This window comes from Odocoileus virginianus, chromosome 20 (assembly GCF_023699985.2).
Source record: "Odocoileus virginianus isolate 20LAN1187 ecotype Illinois chromosome 20, Ovbor_1.2, whole genome shotgun sequence".
NCBI classification, from domain to species: domain Eukaryota; kingdom Metazoa; phylum Chordata; class Mammalia; order Artiodactyla; family Cervidae; genus Odocoileus; species Odocoileus virginianus.
In genome coordinates, this window is record NC_069693.1 from 34,914,729 (window position 1) to 34,938,359 (window position 23,631).

Here is a 23,631-nt window from a genome sequence, read left to right on the forward strand (position 1 = left end):
AAGAGATGTGGGTTGGGGCAGAAGAGATGGGGTTTGATCCCTGGATGGGGAAGATACCCTGGAAGAGGGCATGGCAACCCACTTCAGTATCTTTGCCTGGAGAATCCCATGGACAGAGGAGCCTGGCAGGCTACAGTCTATTGGGTCCCAAAGAGTCAGACATGACTGAAGTGACTTAACACGCATGCACATTGCTAAAAAAATGCTATCACTTGCACCTTCAGCAACTGGTAATCTTTTTGCTAGTGGAAGGTCTGAAATATGTTTAGGGTTATCAAAATGTGACACTGAGACACAAAGTGAGCAAATGCTGTTGGTGCCAATAGACTTGCTTTCTAAGTAGTTGCACAAACCTTCAATTTTACAAAACAGAAACACAGCATATTGCGAAGGGCAATAAAAAGACATATGCCTCTATTGTTAATTATCAATTCAAACTAATTTATCTTCTTTATTTTTAGTTTCTTCTTCCATGTAAAGTCTCAATACAGCACGGTTCCCTCCACCACAATTCTGAACTTCTGGTCCTCCTTTAACACCTCATCGGGCCTTCCAGGGGACAGGATGTGGTAAGAAGAAGGCTGTCCGGCGACCGCTTCCCCCTCTCGAAGTAACCGCAGACACTCACTGTCAAGGGAGGAAGCTCCAAAGTGCCAGGGCGCACGCAAGTACCCCTCAAGGTAACTGCCCGGACCGCCCCCCCCCCCCCCCGCCTCCCCCCCCCTCCCCCCCCTCAGCCAGCTGAGGTCGGCTCTGCGCGGGAAGCAGCCTGGTACATCCGGGAAAACCTCCACCCCGCTCCACCACGCTTCTCAACATGCGCGAGGCTACTGTGGTCCATCCTTCTGCTGTATAAAGGGGAAACTGAGGCCCGTTGAGGTGCAGGGATTTGCTGCTCCGCATCCACTCGCCTGGCAGAGCTAGCACTGGGAAGAGTGTAGGTAACAAAGGTATACAAGCTGCCCGTGCTGAGCCCGGGACAGACGGTGCCCACTTCTGCTGCTGGGCGCCGAGTACGTCACTGCCGCTCAGGGAAACTTGAGGCGGGAAAGCCGAGCCCGCGGGGCCCCCAGACCCGGCCTTCCTTCCCCCTCCTCTAGGCCCGATGCCGGGGTGGGGCCTCTGTCGGGGTCCGGCCCGTTCGGTGGCGATTCCGCCAACTCGGCCCGCGCCCCTCTCCCCAAAGTTAGGCGCGAGTCCCCCACCCACCCAACTCTGCGGGCCAGGGTCAGAGTGGGGCCGCAACTCGCCCGGGCCCCACCGCCCCCGCCCCGCCGACTCCTCTCTCTCCCCTCCCCCGCGGAGGGAGGAGGAGACTCCGCGGCCCTCCCTCGGCCCTCCCGGCGGCGGCCGCAGCAAGCCCCGTGCCCGCTCCGCCCAGCCGCGGCGGATCGGACGTCCGGAGCCCGCTGGTCGCCAGCCGAGGTGAGCGGGGGCGGCAGTGCAGGGGGCCGAAAGCCACCGCGTCCCGGGAACTCCCTCCAGGCCGCGAACCTTCAGCGGGAGGGAAGGGGTTAAGTTGGGGGGCGTGCTGGAAGAGGAGCAGCGGGAGCTCCCGCGTCCGCAGCAACCCCCAAACTCCGAGCAGAACTTCCTAGCCCCCTCCGCGGGCTCCCCTACCTCCCGGAGTCCCAGCCTCAGGAGTGAAGGGGCTTCGGGAGTTGGGGGAGGGGGGAGGGCAGAGGGCAGGGCCGCCCTTGAAAAGCTGCGGGCTGGGGCCAGACCCGAGGGGGGCGGCGGCTGCGGGCGGGGGCGGAATTTGGACCTCTCCCGGGGGACCCAACGTGGTCACCATGGCGAATGCGGGACGGACGGGCGGCGCGGGCCAATCGGAGCACGGCGCCCCTGGTGGCTGCCAATGGGGGGCCGCGCGGCGGGGTGGGAGGGACCGCGTCTCGCTGGGTCGGGAGACCCTCCTCCCTCATCCCGCCGCCGCTGTGCTGGGGAGGGGGAGAGGAAGTGAGGATTTAGGCGACTCGTGGTCGTGGGAGGGCAGAAAGGGAATTTCTGGAAGGAGTTGGGACAGGTGGAGCGACGGCTCAGTGTCAGGAGAAGGGAGTGGGCCTCCGTTGTCCCACTATTATGATTGTGAGAACGGGCGATGTCCTGCAAGCCTCCTTCCCCACACGGGGCTTCAGTTTGTCTGTCTTAAGTGTGGGTTATGTAGGGCTGTTGGGGAAGTAGGATTACTTCGTGTCGGCACAGATTCTGCCCACTGGTTAGCCAGAGCTTTTAGATATTAGTGCCTGTCCCCATCTTACAAGTAAGAAAACAGCATCAGAGAGGGCATGGCCTTGCTGGTATCAAACAACGTCACAGAGGTAGAGATGGGGCTCCTGGGAAGTCCGCTGTACTAGAGTGAATAGTTGAAGGAGTTGCTCAGAGGCTCGGGGCTGGGGTCCACCCCATCCTCTCCCAGCAGTGCTTGGCCTAATGACTGAGGACCCCATAGTGTAGGTGGTCCCAGGGGCACCTTGCCCCCTCAGGTGATCAGGACCCAGGAGGGGAGGCATCCAATCCAAGCATTCCAGCCCCCCCCCCCCACCACCACCACCACACACCCAATTTTGCTGCTGGTCCTTGATGTGGACCAATAGCTGTACCTCTGGATCTCAGGCGGCCCATTTGTAAAAAAAGGAGTTCTGGAGTTCTGATTAGTGGTCCAGGATGTCTTTGGCTTCTCTGTCCAAGATGGAGGTACCTGGGATCAGATTAGAGGTGCCTACCCCCCAGGGCTCAGGTTCAGCCTGTAGGCTCAGCTTGCCTCCCTCTCCTCTCCTGGAGGTCTAGTGATGGGAGCATGGGTGACAGGTCAGAGGGACAAGCGCCCACAGTTTGTGGGCTGACCAGCCTTGGGCCCTGCACTTATCCAATCAGGCTGTCCTCTGTGGTTTCCTGCTGGGCTCTGCTCCCTGCCCACAGCCAGGCCTGTGGCCACAGGCCAGCCCCACAGCCCCACCTGAAAGGTTCTGGGAGGTTATAGGGGGTTTCTGAGCTGGAGGGAGGAGTTGGGCCATTCCACCCCAGCATCCCACCCCTCTAAGCTGGGCCCCATCTGGGCCTCAGCACTGCCTACTCTTCTCACTAGATACGAGCCATCAAAACACGGTTAAGGACAAAATAAACTTGTCCCCCTGCGAGTCAGATAGATCCCCTTAGGTAAGAGGCCCGATCCTTGACCTGGCCATAAGATGACCTCTGACTTTGACCTTGGCCACAGGCTCTGACACCTACCTGAGCCTGACACCTCTCAGAGCCTGACCCTAAAGTGACTCCTGATCCTTAGGATGGTGCAACTCTCCCTGATTACAGGGAACCCCTGGCTATTCATCTTCCACCCATCAGCCTGGGAAGCATTAATGCAGCATCTGCTGTATGCTGGGCCCTGTGCTGACAGCCAGTGAGTCCAGGATGCCCTTGTGGTTTCTCAGCGTGGCCACTGCTGAAGAACAAGGAGGTGTCATGTTGGGAGCACTAACATACTCTGTGTATGAGGTTGGGGAAGGTTACCCAGGGGATTGTTACCCAGAGGTAGGTCCTAAAGGATGTGTAGGAGGCACTGCTGGAGAAAGGAGAAAGAACATTCCAAACAGGTCCACTAGCAGCAGGAGCCCCCGGTCACTTTGTCTAGACAGGGCTGATGAATGCCTTGCCTGAGGCAAATATCCAATCAAAACATTCTTCCGTCCTGGCCAGCAGCTGCCTGGAGCAGTGAGGATGACTGTGGGGCTGGGGTTCAGGAGCTCTTGAGTCCCATGTGGACCTGTGCGTGCTTGCTAAGTCACTTCAGTGGTGTCCTACTCTTTGCAACCCTATGGGCTGTACATAGCCCACCACTCTCCTCTGTCCATGGGATTCTCCAGGCATGAATACTGGAGTGAGTTGCCATGCCCTCCTCCAGGGGATCTTCCCAAGCCAGAGATCAAGCCCACCTCTTTGGCATCTCCTGCATTGGCAGGTGGGTTCTTTACCACTAGTGCCACACGGGAAGCCCTCCTAGGTGGCTCTGCTACCCAGTTAAGGGGATGTGAAGCCACAGTTCTGCCTTCTGCTCTCCACCCCACCAGCCAACTTTGAGCACATCCTGCGTGCAGGCCCTTTGCTAGTGGCTCCGGGTGGCACAAGTGTCCTGCCTGGGTTGGGGGAGGCCTGAACTGCAAGAGGAGAGAGGGCAGCTGGCCAGGTCTGGCTCTGGAAGGTTGTGGGGATACACTGGCAGAGTGGGGCTGGGGAGACCAAGGCATTTCCGGGAGGTGGTGGAATTGAGCCTGAAGGATGGGTGGGGTTTCAGAGTCTGAGGGGGGCATCCCAAGTGGGGGATCAGACTGAGCAGAGATCCTGAGGGTTTGAGCAAGAATAGACCCGTCTGGCTGGTGCTGGGGGAGGGGGTGGGTACAGGAGAGGGGAGGGTGAGTGGGAAGGACTTTCTGGGCCTGTGGAGGCTGGTCCCTCTTCCACCTGCTCTGTGGGGAGTGGTGACACCCAGCAGGAATCAGGAGGCCACCCCACACACATTACAACCCAGCGGAGGAAGACGCTGAGCCTGGTGGGGAAGGGCAGGCGGGGTAGGCAGCGGGAGCCAGTCTCTACAACTGCCAGCTGAACCTCTGTGTGGCGTCTCTCTCGGTGAGTGTGTACGTTACCAGGGTTTGGTGTGTGTGTCTGTCCCCAAGGCTGTGTTGTGTCCATGGGGTGGGGGTAGGGGTGAGGGGAAGCATTGCTAGGCAGAGCCAAGCTGCCCTTGAGTGTGTAGGCAGGGTCCTGGTGTGTCCAGGGCTGGGCTTCTCTAGGAAACCTAACTTGGGCCCCCCCACCCTCATCCCTTTAGACACATGTGCACACACACCCTTCAGGGGACCTGGGCCTGCAGGAAGAAAGGCAGGAGGCCCGTCCAGAGCCCCTCTGACCCCCCTCCTCCCCCAGTGCCCCCCACCCCTCCCTTGAGCGTGGGTGCCTGGAAGCCATTAGGGGCCTGGGTGGCGCCCGCCCTGGCCCTGCACGACAGGCTTAGGATTCCTGGAAGGAGCGGGCCACCCCTCCCTGCCAAGCCCCATTCAGGCCTGGCAGCTCCCAGAGGCAGAGAGGATGTGGCAGCGGCCCCCTCCCTGCCACCCTATCGGTTTAAGGGCTGCAGGAAGGGCCCAGCAGACAGGGGTCTGGCCCCAATGACCCCTGCCTCACCACCCCCCATTCCCAGCACAGCTCTGGCCTCTGGCGAGGCCACTGGCCTGGCACTCAGATTTCCTGCCCCCTTCCCCTCCTCCACAGGCTCTCACATTGTTTTTCTTTTCCAAGAGCTTCTCCATGTGGAGCTGGGCCAGGAAACTGGGGAGAGGAGGACTGCGAGTGTCTGTGTATGTGTTCGTGTGTGTGTATATATGCCTGTGTGCATTTGCCTGTCTCAGGGGATGAGTATGTATCTTTGCGTGTCTGTGTGTATCTGTGTGGGCACATGTGTGTCTTCAGGTGTGTCTGTGACTCTGTATCTACAAGGAAGCATGTCTCTGAACACATATATAGTTGTGTATGCCTATGTATGTGTGTGCCTGCCCATGTCTTTATCTATATTTACATGTATGGGATTGGTTGTGTGTCTGGGTGTGCCTGTGAATGCACGTGGGATCTGGGCCAGTCACCTCATTGCACAGGTGGAAAGACAAAGTCACAGTGGGTACTCAGTCTTCCAGGGATCCCTTGGGGAGTTGGGTATACAGGGAACTGGGACCTAAGTCCGGAGGGCTGTGTCTGGGGGCGTAACTTAGTCTGTGTAGGTGTTACTGCGGTTGAGATATACATGTTTGTATGAATGGAACTATGGGTGGTGACATGGCATCACCAATTACTCAAAATATCCCACACTTGGATGGTTAAAATGCAAATCCCCAGTCCCACACTTACTGAACATGACTCTCTGAGGAGTGAGGTCCAGGAACTGCATTTTAAGCAAATGTCCAGGTGAATCTGAAGGACTTCTTGCTCTAGAAGCACTGGCCTCCCTCACCCCTCACTCCATTTCTACCAGGGGAGAAACTGAGGCCCAGTATGGGGCAGTGGTTTACATGAGGTTGATGACAGAGCAGGGACTAGAGCTGGTGCCTGGTGAGGGAAGACAAACAATAAACTAAGGGCAAACACACCAGAGAAATATATTGGAATGGCCAAAAGTTTCGTTCTGGTTTTTCCATAATATCTTAGGGGAAAAAACTGAAATAAACTTTTTGGCCAGTCCAATAGTAGGATCACTGAGCTGTCCTAAGGAACTGTGACTGTAATAGTCATGAATTTAAATGAACACTGGTCCACAGTGTTCACTGGTGTAAAACCTCTGATGTCTGGTGTTACGGGTGAAGGCACGAGCAGGCAGAGCAGTGGAAGCAACCAGAGATGGCACTGCCTGGAGAGAAAAGAACAAGTGAGGGAGCTGGAACACTGAGGGCATTTGGGTGGGTGAGGCTGGGACCGTGGCATGTAGCAAGGAGAGAAGGGACAGGGTGGGCAGTGGGGACAGTGAACAAGTGGGGGAACCGACACGTTTTTGGTGTTGGAGCCTTTGAGAGAGTGAGTTTGGAATTGACTGTAGAGAGGGGAGGGGTCACAGCTACTGGTAATGACAAAGTTGGTGGCCACTGGCATGATCCAGTGTCTGTTTTTAAAACTCACTCTGGCTGCTGCTCTTGAGGATGGATTTCAAGGAGGCATAAGGGGACAGGGGGGTGGGACAGGGACAGTGGTGGCTGCAGTCTCCCCAATGGGAAATGATGGTGGTGGCCTTGATGGTTAGTGGTTGAGGACGACAAAGGTAGGTGGATCCCCGTGATGTGTGGCAGACAGACTGACAGGACTTGGAGGTGGAGAGAAAGCCAGTTCCAGGATAGTGCCCACAATGTGAAGAAATAAAGAAGCACTCTTCTCCCAGAGAGGGCATCCAGGAGGAGGCTCCAGTTGGGGCAATGGAGACAGGGAATCCCATTCGACCAAGCTGCATCTGAGTTGTCTGAGGGACATGTGGGTGGTTCTGGAGAGCAGCCCAGGCTGGGGGAGAGACTGGGGGTTACTGAGGATGTGGAGAGATGGCTCAGGCAGGGGCAGCCAGAAAGGAGAAGGCGGCCAGGACTGGGGCGACTCCAGCACTGCAGGGATGAGCCTAGGTTGCCAACCAGGGAGGCTGATGGGGGACCGCTGGAGAATAGGAGGAAACCCCAGAGAACATCCTGGGAAGGAGAGGTGCAAGAAAGGAGGGCTAGAAGGTGCCCAGAGCTAGAGTGGGCATATCTGCGAGAGTTGAGACATGCCCAGAAGGTAGGGCAGGGGGGTTGGAGGCCAGGCTGGTAATGCTTGATGAGAGAGGGCGAGGAAGGTGCACAGGATGGAGACAGCAAGTGTGGACCACTCTGGATGGGCCTGGAAAGGGAGGAGACAGAGAAGGGAGGTGAAAGTGCCAGGAGAGACTTCAGCAGGGAGCAGGCTCCTTGGAGAGGGATCATTGGTCAGGGTGGGAGAAGCTGGATGGGGGGGGCCTTTGAGCCAGGGAGGGAGAGCCCCTGTCCTCTTCACGGCAGAGAGGAGGGGGCTGTGGGGCTAAGGGCAGGACAAGGAGGGAGCACCATCCTGACAGCTCCTCTTTTCACCACAAACTGTGACATTAGATATGCTGCCAAGAGTAGGGGGCTTAGAGGCTGGAAAAGGGTGATGAAGGGACACAGCCAGACAGTATTGGGACACTCTTCCAGGATGCTGAGAGTCCCACCAGCAATGCCCTGATGGGTCACCCAGAAAAGGAAGGAATAATGATCAGGGCAGGTCTTAGGGGCTGCAGTGAGGCCCTGAGGGTCAAGCCGAGCTGAATGGGGAAGGAAGTACGAGATAGCCCAAGGAGCTGTCAGTGGTCAGCATGAAGCCACTCTGAGGGAGAGTGTGGCAGGCTGGGGACAGAGCGGGGCATGTGTCTCACTTTTTTAAAAAGGGATGTGGCCAACGAACAGCAGAGCTTAGTGGTTGGCATGGGGGGACACCTCACCACACTGCATGGCCCCCCCATCTAGACCCCAGCTTACTTCCATCATACCACCAGTGTGTGCCTGTATTCACCAAACCCACACCAGGGTTTGGACTTCTGGATGGTGTATCTGGATCAACTCCAGGGCTTACTTTTGCTGAGTCTCCCTTTCCTCTTCAGTAAATGTCTATAGTTGCCCTCGAGTCTGTTGAGAGGATAGCTCACATAGGCATGGTGCCTGGCCTGTAGTTGGCCCTCCATAAATGTCACTGTTATTGTCATCATGTGCTGGGACAAAGACCAAGAGCCAGCCATCCCCTGCCCTCAGCAAACTCACAGCCTGGGGTGAAGCTGGGGTGCTCACAGGGACACAGAAAAACAGTACAGTGAGGCTGGCTGGTGGAGACATGGGCAGGGGCTGACCACCTGGCCTGAAGGGGTCCTGGAAAATCTCCTGGAGAAGACGCTATTTCAGGTAGGTTTTAAGGATGGGAAGAGTCAGCCCAGCGCAGGAAGAGGCTGGGAGGGGACTCCTGGCATCAGGGCCAGCATGGAAGCACGTGGCATTCCGGGTGGAGAGCAGTATAAGCCATTCAATGTGTGAGATGGGACCTGAAGGTCAGGGACAGCTTCTCAAGGTTTCAGATCAGCGGTGGCTGCTCCAGGGTGAAGGGACTCAAGGGGGTGATTTGGAGGCCAGTGAGGAAGCGGCTGCAGGCCCTTGCTCACCATTCCAGCCTCACTGGGGCTCCTGGAGGTGACCCGTTTCACTCCTTCTACCTTTGCTCATGCTGTTCCTTCTACCGGTCGTGCTGTTCCCTTCGCTTCCCATGCCTGAGCTTAAGGATATGGACAGTTGGTGGCCACCTCCAAATAATGATTGTGTTCTCCCACAGGTCGGAGGAGCGTCCCCCTCCCCGTGGCCCGGAGAGCAGCTGGTGGCAGTGTCCATCATGCACAGTGGTATCGCGTCTGCCACGCGTCTCCTGCGCCGCCTCTGAGTCCAGGACTTCCAGCCCAGCGCCCACGAGCCCGCCCGCCCCCGCGGCCACACCATGAGCCACGGGCCGAGCCCCCGGCTGGCCGAGTCCCCGCAGTTGTCCAAGGGCAGCCTCCTGACCATCCTGGGCAGCCCGTCGCCCGAGCGCATGGGGCCCGCGGACTCGCTTCCGCCCACGCCTCCCAGCGGCACGCCCTCCCCGGGGCCGCCGCCAGCGCTACCGCTGCCGCCGGCGCCCGCTCTGCTGGCCGACGGGGACTGGGAGAGCCGCGAGGAGCTGCGGCTGCGGGAGCTGGAGGAGGCGCGCGCGCGGGCGGCGCAGATGGAGAAGACCATGCGCTGGTGGTCGGACTGCACCGCCAACTGGCGCGAGAAGTGGAGCAAGGTGCGCGCCGAGCGCAACCGCGCGCGCGAGGAGGTGCGCCAGCTGCGCCAGCGCCTCGACGCGCTCACCAAGGAGCTGGCGGGCGCTCGGCGCGAGCGCCAAGAAGCGCAGGGCGAGTGCGAGGCGCGGGGCCGCGAGCTGGCGCGGCTGCGGGGCGCCCGGGGGACCGCGGACAGGACGCCCGATGGGCCGGAGACGGAGCCAGAAAGGGAACAGGAGCCTGTGCCGGTGCGCGACGTCGGGTCCGGATGCGAGAGGCCGCAAGGCAGCCAGGTACGCGGCGTGGGGCGGGGCTTCTGGGCGGGGCCTTCGCGCTGGGGTCCGGAAGTGGGAGGGGCTGCCTGACCCGCGCAGTAGCATTGCCTGTAGGGCTCAGAAAGGGAAGTAAGGGCCTGGCAGGGGCGTGGGTATCCCACCTCCTGGGATTCAGGCTCTGCCGTGCAGAGCCCCAGGTTACCTTCCTCCCACAGACCCCAAGGGCAGAGTGTCCCTGATTCTGGTGGTCCGGCCGCTCCCATACCTGAGTAATCAACAAAACCAACAAATCATCCTCTCTGAGCAGGAGCAGGTTTTAAGAACTTACCTGAAAGGCATCCATTAGTCGCAGAGCTGAATCCTTTCATTTTTTCAATTTAGAGGAAGGAGTAAACATTTTAACAGGTGTCTATCAAAGCTGAGGGGTGGGGGGGTTGTCCGGGCAATGGGAGCCCGAAGGAGGTCCGTGAGCCAGGCTCTGAGGAGGGAGCTTCACAGAAGCTTTTCTAGAAGCGGTCCCATTTAAGCTGAGTTAGGAGAAATTGATGGAGAAAAGTGCAGGAATGCATTACAGGTGATGGAAATTCTGTGCAAGTAACGAGAGGCTGAGAGTGCTTGGTAAATCTGGGAAAGGCCTCCGTCATTCCATGGGCACCCTTACAGAGTGCTAGGCTCTGCATACACACTATCTAGTTAATTCTCAGGGCAACCAAGGAAATACTGGCTTTACAAATGAATACACTGAGGCGCTGAGAGGTTAATTACCAGTGGCTCCCAACTGGTGACTGGAGTCGCTGGGAGTTGACCCCAGATGAACTTCTGAGCCCATGGTGATAATAATTAGGCTATCTGGAACATTAATGATATGTGTGGAGGGCAGCCTCCTCTGAACAAGCAAGACTCACGTGAAGGCCATCTAGGGACAGAGTCCAGGCTCAGGTTGCTCCCAGCTCCATCCGCAGTCAGGCCAGCTCCTAAGATTCTTAGCTGCCCTCTCCCCTCTCCTGCCTGTGGGCTAGAGAGGTCACTGCTGCCTCCTGGTGGCTGAAGCCCCCTTCCCGGGGGCCTGCCTGGTGCTTGCAGGTAACAGTCCTTGTTCTTCTTTGGGGCAGAGGATGAGCCTCTATATACCAGCCAGCCTCGGGCACTGTTCCTGTCCTCTCTGTGTTTGGTTATGAGTCACCCCAGGAGGTGGCAGGTACCAAAGCAGGAGCTCGGAGGATGCAGCCTGAGTTCTCCAGCCCAGCCATGTCTGTGCTCTGTGACCCTCCATCAATTCCCTTCTTCCCTCTCTGGTTCCTCAGTTGGGAATTGGAGATTTGGAGATGGCCTCAGAGGCCCCCACCCAGACAGTCTGAGATATAAGAGGAGTAGAATTTCACTCCTCAGGCCCACTGTCCTAGTCTGGATAGGGAAACTGAAGGTCAGTGGAGGGAGGGACCAGCCCAGACTCATCTGGAAAGACTGGGAGTAGCCAGGCTGGGACAGAGGCCATGGGCATCTTGGGTCTGTGGTCAGAGGCAGGCCAGGGGGCAGACAAGGGCAGAGGGGAAGGGGAGCTTGGCAGGGAGGAAGAGGGCTCAGGGTTGAGTTAATCAACCCTCACCGCTTTCTGTCTGGGAGCTGGTTCTGCTCTCAGAGGCCACCTTCCTGTGCATCTTTTATCTGTTGTGGTTTAGTTGCTCAGTGGTGTCTGACTCTTTTGTGACCCCATGAACTGTAGCCCACCAGGCTCCTTGTCCATGGGATTTCCTAGGCAAGAATACTGGAGTGAGTTGCCATTGCCTTTTCCAGGGTATCTTCCCAACCCAGGGACTGAACCTGAGTCTCCTGCACTGGCAGGCAAATTCTTTACCACTGAGCCACCAGGGAAGTCCATGCATCTTTTACCATGAAACTTATCATGTTTCAGGTGATCCCACTGAAAAGTGAAATCTTTGGGCAGGAATCCCTTTTGAGGGAATCTAGTCCTTATTCCTTGTAGGAATCCATGCTATTGCATTCATCAGTGTCCCACCAAATATTTGCATACTTCCAGCAGCAGAGAGCTTACCACCTCTTCTGGGGAATCTTCCAGGATTCAGGGAATCTGAGTGGCTGACTGTGTGAAGTTCCAAGCAGTGAAGGGAGAGGGTGTGGCCCTCCCTCTCCAGGGGTGGAGAGACAGGCAGCAGGAGAGGAAATGGGGGTCCAGAGGACTGTGTGGCTTGCCCACGGTTACCCACCAAGCTGATGCCAGACCCTGGACCTGGGAGAGGCCATGATGAAGGCCAAGAGAGTGAGGGCTCAGCGATCACTAGTCCAACCTCTGCCTGGGTCCCCGCAGGAGCTGGAGCTGGTGGATAGCCTGCTGAAGAGCAGACCAGAGGAGCCCGAGGGCTGCTGGGAGGTGCGAAGCGCAGGGGCCGGGGCCCCACGGGGCAGCTCGGGCCGCCAGGAGCGCAGTCGCCTGCCCTGGGAGGACACCACGGTTGAGGAGGATGCCTCCAAGCTGACCGCCCTGCGGCTACGGCTGGATGAGTCCCAGAAGGTGCTGCTCAAGGAGCGAGAGTGAGTCCCGGGAGGCAGGCAGGGGCTGGGGGGAAGGTCAGGCCATACCAGGGCCTCCTCGGAATCACAGAATGAAAATCCATGTCACAGAAGGTGAGTCTCACCGAAAGGGAATGGGACTTCCCCTTTGAGTCCCGTTGACTCTTGGGACTTGAGAACAGTGGTACTGTACCCAAGGACCCAATGTGAGGGTTTTTAAAAATTTATTCAATTAATATGTGTCAGGGATCTGGGTCAGGCACTGTGCTCAGTGGGGATACAGCTATCCATGAGACCAGCAATCCCTGCCTTCGTGCAGGGAGAGTGCCATGGGCAAAAATCAAAGCAGGGAAGGAGGGATAAGGGGACTGAGGGGTGGAAGCTGGGAGTTTGGTTTTGGACGTATTGAGCTTGATTCAGCAGGAAGGCATTTGGGGATGTGAATGAGTCTATAGAGTTCAAGAGACAGGTCTGGGCTGGAGGTAGAAATTCAAGAGTCATCAGTGAATAGATGATGCTGAAAACCATGAACTGGGGTGAGAGTGGATAGGGCAGAAGTCAAAGGATGGGGCCTTGGAGCCGACCAGCTATAGAATCAGAGGAAGAGGGAGGCAGCAAAGGATACAGGAGAAGGGAGCCAGTGAGGGGGCAGAGGAAGTGGGAGGAACTGTTTTATGGATGAGGGAGCAGTCAGCTGGTCAAGTCAGAAGAGGACTGAGCACTGACCAGTCGATTTAGGACTTGGAGGTCACCAGTGACCTTAATTGGTCATTTTTGCCTGATTATGGTGAATATTTAGTAACACCCCCTTTTCCATCCAGAAATTAAACACAAAGATGGTATAAGATAACTACACACAGAAATCTTTTAAAAATCAGCACAGTGCCCTTGTGAAGGTAGAAGCAGAGATCACAGCCATGCTTCTATAAGCCAAGGAGCACCAGATATTGCCACCAGAAGCCAGGGAAGAGGTAAAGAACAGATTCCCTGTCACAACCCTCATGTGGAACCAACACCTTGGTCTTGGACTTGGAGCCTCCAGAACTGAGACACTGCATTTCTGTTTAAGCACAGTTAACAAAAATCAACCTGTTGTATTAACTGAAATGTAAAGTAATACTAAACTCAGAATGGGAGGCCAGCGCGGTGTGGGGTTTGGTCATGAACCACTACATACCGGAGCCAATACCCACGGTGCCTCCTTCACATTCAGGGCAGAGTGCAGGGTGAGGGTAATGAGAGCAGCTGATGTAGTGCCCACCCAGTGATGTTGACGAGAAGGGACTCCTCCTCCGGAGAGTCACTGGACAGTGTTTTCCAGCTTTTCCGACTGCAGAGCTGTGTGTTCACACCAAGTCAGCATAAAACAGATGGGGGGAGTGGGGGTATTGTTTGATGGATGAGCCCAGGGCCTGGTGCTCTGGAGAACCAGTCACTCCCCACAGCAGGGGCTGGACTCCCGCAGTTGTGTGGAGGGTGAAGCTCTAGAACTGCACCACCAGGGCGCCTGCCACAGAGTGGGGTGCCACGGCCTAGAGTACACAATAAACCACCAGAAGCCAGGGAAGCAGCGTAGAACAGATTACCTCTCACAACCCTCAGAATACCTTGGTCTTGGACTTAGAAGGGAATGGAGGACTATGCAGGAGGACTCAGCAGAGGGCCCCAGTGGGCTCACCCCCACGTCTCCCCTCCCCAGGGATAAAATGGCACTGAGCAGGAACATCGAGAAGCTGGAGGGAGAGCTCAGCCAGTGGAAGATCAAGTACGAGGAACTGAGCAAGACCAAGCAGGAGATGCTCAAACAAGTGAGTCTTGGAGACCAGGGTGGGCTTCCTGGAGGAAGCAGTACTGTGTCATTGAATTTCAGCAGCAGGAATGGGAGAAAGAGGAGAATTCAATCATTCACTGTCAAGCACCAGCCTATGCCATGCAGTGATCTGTGGGCTGGGGCAAGAGGTGGAGGAAGGGTTGTGGGGAGGAGACCAACAGTAACCAGGTAGATAAATTCAGAAGCTGTGAAAGCCAAAACACAATCAGAGAGATGAGATGGTGGGTCATAAAAAGGTCTCTCTAAGAGGGTTACATTTGAGGCAAGACCTAAAGTGATTAGAAGAAGCCACTGTTGAGAAGAGATGGGGGCAGAGTTCCTGGCAGAGGGCACAGCAAATGCAAAGGTCCTGAGGCCAGGACAAGCCTAGTGTGTTCAAGAAATAGAGGCCAGTGTGGCTGAAGGGTAGTTGGTGAGAGATAAGATTGTAAGGGGATCCCACTGGCCTTGTAGACCAAGATAAAGGGAAGGAGTCTGGATGTTCACTGGGCACATAGTGGGTATGAGATCTCGTTAGAGCTTCCCAGCAGTCAAGGAAACACGCTTGGTGTCCTCATCTTACAGATGAGGAAACTGAGACTCCAGCTGGCAGAGGAAATTCCACCCCTGCAGTTTGGCAACTCCTACATGCTGGGGTCAGGCTGGGCTTCCCTTACTGCTTCATGTGCAGACCCTGATGGCCACCAGGGGGCGCAGCCACCCTGCTTTTCTAAAAGGCTGGCGGCTCACAGACCCCGGAGCCTGAAACTTCCCTGCAAGATTGGTCTTTAAGTAGAATCTCCTTAAGGAATCTCCTAAAATAAAGCTTCCCAGACCCTGCCCTCACTCTCCTGTGTTAGCATCTTTGGGGCTTAGGTCCAGGAATCTGTCTTTTTAATCTTTTCAAATTGTGTAATCATTTGAAGAAATGTGAGACCCAACTGTGCAGTTTTACAGATACATAACTATAAAGATTCTCATTTGTATCTGGGTTTTTTTTCCAGCAACACTGCATATTTAAGGTTCATTCATGCCATTGCAAAGAGTATTCCTCTGGCAGTTTTCCCTGCTCTTAGCAGGGATTCTGCACTATTTTAAAAGCACCCCAGGCAATTCTGGTGTGACCAGCCTCACACCCACAGGCAGACCTGCATTCAGATCCAGTGGGTGTGTTCAGCCAGTGTTCACTGAGGGTGCCCAGGCCATACACGGACACGAAGGTGGGCAGACAGACATGCTGTCTCCTGGGCTCACATTCTTGTGGAGGTAGGGAGATGGAGAAGCACCCCTTCTAGACAGGGAAGACAGGAGGAGCTTCCCTGAGGAGAGGGCATTTAGGCCAAGACCAAGAATGAGAGAAGTCAGCCCTTCAAGATACCTCGGGTGGAAAGCACGGAGCAGAGGGAACCACAGTGTGAAGCCTGCAGCAGACAGAACTTGTGTATTTGAGGACCAGAGAGGAGGCTCAGAGAGCTCTGGGGAGAGGGTGATGCGGTTGAGGGGAGATGGCTTTGTGGGACCATAGGGAGGGGTTGGTTCTTAGGGAACCTGGGGTTGGGGATATGATTAGCTGTATCTTTTTTTTATTAATTACCTTATTTTTTGGCCGCACAGAGTGGCTTACAGCATCTTAGTCCCCCAACCAGGGATGGAACCTTTGCCTCCCTGCAGTGGAAACTCAGAGTCCTCACCACTGGATCACCAGGGAATTCCCCTGGGTTTATCTCTTTTTAAAAGCTCACCCTGGGCTACTGTTGCGGAAAATGGGTTGACAAGAGAAGGTCAGGGGGCAGGAGGAGGGTGCCCAAGAATGGATGCTGGGAGACTGGATGAATAATCAGGGAGAAGGTGAGAGATGTTGGAGGAGGCAGATGTGGTCAGATTCAGGGTCTGTTCTGGATACCCCGTGGCCCATTTGGGCACCACGTTGAGGCTTCTTGCTGAGCCCTCCGGCACCAGCACCCACCCCTCCCCGGATCTGATGGTCCTCACCTAACCAGCCTGTGCTGTCTCACGCAGCTCAGCATACTGAAGGAGGCCCACCAGGACGAGCTGGGCCGCATGTCTGAAGACCTGGAGGATGAGCTGGGTGCGCGATCCAGCATGGATAGGAAGATGGCTGAGCTGAGGGGCGAGGTGAGGCCACCAGCAGGGCCCTGGGTCTGGGGGGTGCCCAGGGGGCCCTGCCTCCATTCAGTCACAGGAGGGCAGGAACCAGCCACAGCCCTGGGTGCTCCAGTCTGCAGGGGGTGGGCCTCTCTGGCTCACAGAGACCAGAAGCTCACTCACACCCTGCACACTGTGAAATAAGCCCGGGTTAATTATAGCTGCTGCAGCTGGACTTGCTTCCTGGAGCCAAAAACAACTGCCGGAGGAGGTGGGGAGGGGGGAAACCTCCTGCTCAGTCTGTGCTATGCCCCTTCCCCGTGGACCCCTCCCCCTGTCCTGCCCTGTTGCAGATGGAGCGGCTGCAGGCGGAGAACGCCGCCGAGTGGGGCCGCCGGGAGCGGCTGGAGACAGAGAAGCTGGGCCTGGAGCGGGAGAACAAGAAGCTGCGGGCTCAGGTTGGGGACCTAGAGGAGGCGCTGGCCCGACGACGGCGGCAGACGGCCAGCGCGCTGGACTGTGACTTGCGGGCCAGCCAGGCCGCGCTCTTTGAGAAGAACAAGGTAGGGTAGTGAGATGGCCGCAGCCAGGGCCGGGGCAGACCACCTCCTGGGCATCCAGCTCCAGACCGCAGGGGGCCAGAGACCCTTGAAGTAACGAATACAGACCGAGGAGGTGATTGCCTGGCAACGGCTCCTCCTGGGCACCCGCCGTGGGCCAGGCCCAGTGATACCACCATCATAGCTGGGTTCGTGGGGTACCACTGTGGGCCAGGCTCCCTGCTAATGCTTTTTGCCCATGCTATGGAGAATACTTGGTGGCGTAGTGGTAAAGAATTCACCTGCCAAACAGGAGATGCAAGTTCAATCCTTGGGTCAGGAAGATCCCCTGGAAAAAGAAAGGCAACCCACTCCAGTATTCTTGCCTGGAAATTCCCATGGACAGAGAAGCCTGGCAGGGTACAGTCCATGGTATCACAAAGAGTCAGACACAACAACATCACTTAATCCTTTCAGCAGCCCTTTTATTGGTCCAACAAATGTTTATTGAGCTCCAGCTATGTGTAGGCCTTGTTCTAGGTGGTGGGGACACAGTCGTGAACAGACAGAAGGAACATGGCCTCCCTTCATGGAGCTGATAGCTGAGGGGGATACAGTCATTGCTCCCTCCATCACACACTTATGCTGATCACACAGCTCCGTGGCTGTGGCAGGGAGAGAGAAGAGGGGATGCCCGGGGACCTGGCTGAGGCCCAGGTCCTGGGGAGGCTTTCCTGAGGCAGTGACGTTTAAGCCTAGGTCTCCAGGGAGAGCAGACATTGACTGGCAGTGGACTGATTGCAGGAGGAAATTTGAAAAATGATGTGAATGAATGTCCCATGGTGACAGGGACCTAGAGCTTTCAAGGAACAAGGGAGGCTGGTGTGGCTGGAGGGGAGCAGGCAAGAGGGATGTGGTAGATGAGGCAGGAGGCCTGAGCCACCTTTGAAAAGTGAGAGGTAGGTGTGAGCAAGTTGTGGCTCTGAGCACTCACTGGCTGCTGTGTGGAAGATGGATGAGAAGACAAGCTGATGAGGAGTCTGGGCCGTTTCCTGGGGGCAGCGGGAGATGATGGAGGCCAGGACCAGGCTGAGGTTGGAAATGCAACAAAGAAGGATTCAAGAGGCCATTTCACAGATGTGAAGACTGAGGGCTCAGAGAGCTCCCAGAGCTCAGGTGTGGATAGCTCCTCTCCTGGCTGCTCATCTTCCTCCCAGCCACTCTGGCTTCAGATCTCTTTACTTCCAAAACACACTCCTCAGCTGACCCAGAGCTTTAATGCTGTTTATACATCAAAGAGTCCTGACTTTATCCCTCCTCAGAAAACGAGACTCGGCGCAAATAGCCTACTGCACACCTCAGGTCATCTCCAGCAGGCACCCCCAGAGTTCCATGTGCAGAGTGGAGCCAGCAGTTCCACCCACCTCTCCCCGCATCACCCCCAGGCCTTCTCACCTCACTAGGGGCACCTCTAGCCTCCAGCTCCTCACCCAACTCTAGTGCTGGCATTTCAGAGAGGTTCCGGGGTGAAGGGGCCCCAGCACCACCTGACCTCGTGGACCCCCCGGCATGAGCCCTCCTCCGTCTCCGCTCTCCTGCAGGAGCTGGCCGACCTGAAGCACATGCACGGCAAACTGAAGAAGCAGTTCCAGGAGAAGGTGGCGGAGCTGGCCCACGCCAACCGGCGGGTGGAGCAGCACGAGGCCGAGGTGAAGAAGCTGCGGCTGCGGGTGGAGGAGCTCAAGAAGGAGCTGGCCCAGGCTGAGGACGAGGTGAGCCCCTGTGGGGCCTCGGTGCAGCCTGCAGACCTTGGCTGGAGTCGGTGGGAGTGGAGCTGCAGGGCCCTCCTGTGTCGCTCCATGCTGGGTCCCCAGTGCCTGGTACAAACCTGACTCGGGAGGCACTCAGGAGAGAGCGGGTGGGTGACAGGTGGTGTGTGGGTAGGAAGACGGGGAGAGAAATGGACAGATAACGTAGATGAGTGGTTGAGTAGAGTTAATGAATGGATGAGTGGGTGGATGTGAAGTCGGTTAAACGGACAGAAGGATAACTCCATGGATGTATGAACAGATGGATGAGGGGATAGATGGACAGATGGCTGGGAGAGAGGAGAGATGGATGAGACATAACAACAGATGTCTGATGGGTGGTTGGACGGATGGATGAAGGGGTAGGTGGATGGATGAATGGATATGTGGAAAGATGGATGACTGAGTGGATAGTGGAAAGGTGGACAGACAACTGACTGGGTCAGTGGGTGAAAGAGTGAATGGACCGAAGGAAAGAAGGGCAGAAAGATGGGTAGATGGGAAGACGGGTTTGGAAGAGTGGAAGGACAGAAGGGTAGTATGAATGGGTGGCTGAATAGATCAATGGATGGTGAGTAGGTCAGTGGGTGTCTCCATAGGCAGATGGATATTTCCATGGTTGAATGGCCAGATGGACAGATTCATAGGAATATATTGGTAGGTGGGTTGATGGATGGATCAGTAGCTTGGGGCATTAGAGGATGGGTAGATTTGGAAGGGAGAGGCAACAGGCAAGAAGAGGCGAAAAAGGGATATTCTCCTGGAGGAGCTGGGCCTTGGTCTAGTTCTCAAAGGAGAGACAGAAATTGCTCTCGGGGAGGGTCATTCTCAGAGAAACAGCAGGAGTGGCTGGTCCTCAGCAGATTGCAGGGCAGGCTGGCCCAACCCAAGGTGACTCCTGCGCTCTTGGCCCCGTTCACCCTCACAGTTGGACGAGGCCCATAACCAAGCGCGGAAGCTGCAGCGGTCACTGGATGAGCAGACGGAGCAGAGCGAGAATCTTCAAGTGCAGCTGGAACATGTGCAGTCCAGGTGGGCCCAGCGTGCCACCCCAGGGGCGAGGACTCCTGGCCGGGGCACACACACAGGGCGGAGGTGCTTCCAGCCCAGGGGCAGGGGTCAGGGCTGGAGCCCCGAATGGGCCTAGAGGGGAAGACAGGGAAGGAAGAGATCTGGATGTCCTGGGGCCAGAATCCTGTCCCCTCCAAGCAGGAAGGGCCAGGGCTCGGAAACCAGGGAAGGGAGTGCAGGAAGTAAGACCAGCTGGGAGCCTTGGAGTTGTGTCCTGTGGCCAGCGGATATAGAGGGAGCAGCCAAAGAGGTCAGGCTCAACGTGGGGCAGCAGGGAGGGCAGGTGGATCCGGGCAGTCTGATGAGAAGGACAAGCAGCCCGCAAGGTCCGCAGGCTGGGGTGACTCTGGACTAGCTAGGGTCTGTGGGATCCCGGCCCTGATGACAGCCCCAGACCCCTCAGCTGCAGACAGGACCCATCAACCTCAGTGAAGGAGGACCAGGAGGTCTGGGGGCCCACCCAGCATGCACTGCCTCCCGCCCCATCCCAACACCCCGAGAGTGGCTCTCTTCCCCAGACTCCCCTTAGAGCTGGAATATGTCAGAGAACATCTAGTCCAAGCCCTGCCCCATTTCACAAGCTCCCACCTGAGACTGATTTCCTGTGCCAGGCCAGGCCCTTGCTTCCATCCTTATTTCATGGAATAGACAGCACCCAGTCTATGCTGCTAAGACTGCCTGGGTGGTGGGAACTCTGGCTCTGTACTAAGTAGCTATGTCATTTTGGGCCACTTACTTAACATCTTTTTTTTTCCCCCAGAATTTCCTCATCAGTAACATAGGATTGATAACAATTTTTATTACTTCTTGATTGTGGGAATTAAATGAGCCAATCTGTGCTTATTAAAGGACCTGGCCCATGATAAATGCTAAATAGTAGCAGAGCTTTAGTATTGGAGTCAGATATTGTGCCCTGGTTGGATAGCATCACCAACTCAATGGACATGAGTTTGAGCAAACACCGCGAGATAGTGAAGGACAGGGAAGGCTGGCATGCTGCAGTCCATGGGGTCTCAAAGAGTCGGAAACGACTTAGCAACTGATCAACAACATTGTGCTTTAAGAACCACGATCCTAGGAGAGACAGGAAGGAAAATTTTTTCTCCCCCTAGGGGGCTGGCAAATGAGGAAACTAAGGCACAAGAGGGTTAAATCTTTTCACTGCCACACAGGTGGTGGGTGGTCAGGTCAGATTGCCCCGCCCCCCCCCCCCCCCCCCCCCCCGCCGCCCCCGCCAGCCATCTGCCACCTGAGCCCTTCTTTACAGAGCATGTACTGTTATATATGTGCTGAGTGTGGCTCAGAGCACAGACTGTGGAGCCAGACCTGATAGCCGTGTGACCCGGGCAGCCAAGACTCAGTTTCCCCAGCTGCTTGGGATGTTGCCTATGAAGTGTCATGCCGGAGCCCAGCCATGAGTGCAAGTCAGGCTCGTGTCTGGCCAGCTCTGCCCACCCCACCCCCCTCCCCATCTACCCCCCACCCCCGCACCCCACTCCAGCACATACCCCTCACAAGGCCACCTAGCCTCAGGGCCTTCCCGCAGTCTTGGCCACATTCTTTGGGAGCCATAAACTCCCAAAATGGGCAGGCAGGCTGGCTCTGCCCAGGCTCTCAAGTGCTTCCATGGGGAGGGTGGGGCTGCCCAGGACCGCTGCCTCATCTTATTTCCCAACTTTTTGTGCTTTAATGTTCCGGGGACAGCTCACTAAATCACCATGCAGTAATGGAGGCCCCCGCCCGCGCCCCTCCCCGCCATGTTAATAATTCATGCCTTCCAGTAAGATGCAGCCAGGCGGCTACTCCGCTGGGGGTGGGCGCGGGGAGCCGGGGGTGGGGGGGATGGGCACTTCCTCCTCTGGCTCTTCTTAGAGGCAAGTCTGCCTTGTAAATTTTGGCTTTAGGAATTTTAATGTGGGGAGGAACTAGGGCGGAGGGCTTTCTCACTGACATTAGGGATGTGGGGGACTCAGAACCCTCACCCCTGGACTCTCTTCCTATGGTCTTTGGAGCCTGGCTTGGGTTCGAATCCCAGCCGCGGGACCTTGAGCTGGCTGCTTCACCTCTTCAAGCCATCCCCCCTACCCGTCCCCCCTGCCCACTCAGGAGCCAGCCATCCAGTTCAGAGCCCAGCCCCTTCTCGCTGCCGTCTGTGGGACATAGTGCTTCAGTTTCCCTGTCTGTAAAATGGGAGAGACAGGAGCACCTCCCTCACTTTGGGGGCTTCTGGAAGGATGAAGTGAGATGAGGTAATGTTTGTGGAAGGCCCAGTCTGGTGCCTGGCAGTGGGAAGTGCTAGGGGAGGCTTAGCTGCTGTCAGCACCAGCGGATCAGGCTGGTCTCTGACCCGCCTGTCACCCCACCCCACAGGCTCCGCCGACAGCAGCAGAACGCCCCCCTCTTTGGGAAGATCCGCAGTGCTCGCTTTGGCGCCGAGGAGGCGGGGGACGGAGCCAGTGACCTGGACGAGGATGAGGACCTGCAGATCCAGGTGGCTTAGAGCTGCCGGTGCTGGGCAGGACTGGGCCATGGCCTGAGCGCCACCCCCCCACCCCTGGGTGCCCAGGCTGACCGTCCACTCGAACTGATGCAGCTGTCTGTGCTCACTCTGGGAGCCGACCCCGGTCTCTGCCAGACAACTTCCTTCTCTCCCACGGTGGGCGTTGGTGGTCCCACCTAACTGACACTCCATGGAAGGGAAGCCGTGGCCTACATTTTATATATATATGTATTTTTTTAATATATATATATGTCATATATATATTAGTATATATGCCTGGGGTCCTTGGACTTATTTGGTTTTATAAACACAGGACCACTCCAAGGCCCAGTCAGGTGCCCCCACCCACCCAGGACTTTCTTGCCGGGGGAGGGGGTGTCAAAGGAGAGCTGTTAGGGGCCTCCATCCAGGCTGTCTCTCTGACCTTGGAGGTCTGGCAGGGGCTGTGGCTGTTCTTAGTACAATGTGATAACCCAGTCTTTTGTAATAAACGGAGTTCAGGTTCTTGGGTGGAGTCCTGAGTGTGTGGCAGATGCAGGCATGCACATGGGGGACAGACAGAATCAGCCTGCCCTGGCACCAAATCTGAGCTCGAGAATATTGATATGAAGTCACTTGAGTGACTTAATAAATGAATGAATGTGAGAAAGAATGAATGAACAATGACTGATGAATGGTCTGGAATCCAGCTCCTGTGAAGGGAACGAGATAGGATGGTGCATGTTTAGTCTGCAGGAGACTTCAGTTCTGACTCCAGATGAATTCAGATATCTGCTCTGGCCCTTACTGGCTGTGCAGCCTTGGGGAAGTTACTTGCCTTCTCTGAGCCTCAGCTTCTCCATCTGTAAACTGTCTCATAGAGTCATCAGGAGGGTTAGATGAGTTCACCTGGACTTCATTAAAAGTGAATTATAATTGAAATACTTGAAGGTATGCCCTGGAAAGGAGGGATTTGCCAGCTGGGTTCGGCCATAAGGAATGACATTCAGGCAACTGACTGGTGGGTGTTTACCCAGAGCTGGGTATGAACACAACCTCTAACCCTTTCATCATTCTCCTAGCCCTGCTCTAGGTAGTGACATGATAGATTTTATCTTTTGATTCTTAATTCCTAAACTTTCTATAACCAGCTAGTGTATATTAAATCTGGTAGGAAATGTTATTCAAAGCATGGTAGTATACATTGTTGAATCTTCACAAGTTGAGATGGCATTTGAGACGCCTGCTCTTGATGAGAGTTTAACGTGAACTCTTAGCATGCAGGGCCTGCTTTCTGCAGGAGCAAGCTCTCTCAGAACTGTCTTAGCCCAGGGGCCACGGCAAGTTCCCTGTGTTCAGAGGTAAGAAGGGAGAGGCTGGGCTCAGAGCAAGGGCCTGGCACCCAAGAAAAGTTAAATTCAATTGATCGAGGTGGGGGGAAGGCTCCCTGCCTTGGGGTGGGCAGCTGCAGTTAAAGACTTCTCTCCTGTTGTGGCCCAGTCTAGGGGACCCTTGGGGCGATGGTGCTAGGACCCACGGCTGCCATAGGCCCTGGGGGCTGAGCGGAGGCGCCAGGCAGGCCCAGGAGCCCCGCAGGGGATGATAAATAGGTCCCCTATTGCCAAGACTACACTGTCCATGCTGGTAAGGTGG

General features: G+C 56.2%; 1 protein-coding gene across 3 annotated transcripts; it reads left to right on the forward strand.

Moving 5' to 3' along the window:
• Positions 1-594: 594 nt before the first annotated feature.
• On the forward strand, positions 595-22,504 carry CCDC102A (coiled-coil domain containing 102A). 3 transcript variants are annotated; one of them, XM_070451255.1, is made up of 9 exons: positions 595-680; positions 8,893-9,654; positions 11,963-12,186; positions 13,865-13,973; positions 15,995-16,111; positions 16,435-16,644; positions 18,222-18,392; positions 19,357-19,460; positions 21,870-22,504. In XM_070451255.1, exons 2-9 carry the CDS (start codon positions 9,052-9,054, stop codon positions 21,997-21,999), a joined length of 1,668 nt encoding a protein of 555 aa, XP_070307356.1. In that variant the 5' UTR covers positions 595-680; positions 8,893-9,051; the 3' UTR covers positions 22,000-22,504. The 3 variants fall into 3 exon arrangements, with proteins under 3 accessions (XP_070307356.1, XP_020759477.1, XP_070307357.1); XM_020903818.2 differs by lacking the exon at positions 595-680 and adding an exon at positions 1,346-1,425; XM_070451256.1 differs by lacking the exon at positions 595-680 and adding an exon at positions 7,580-8,471.
• The last annotated feature ends 1,127 nt before the right edge of the window (positions 22,505-23,631 follow it).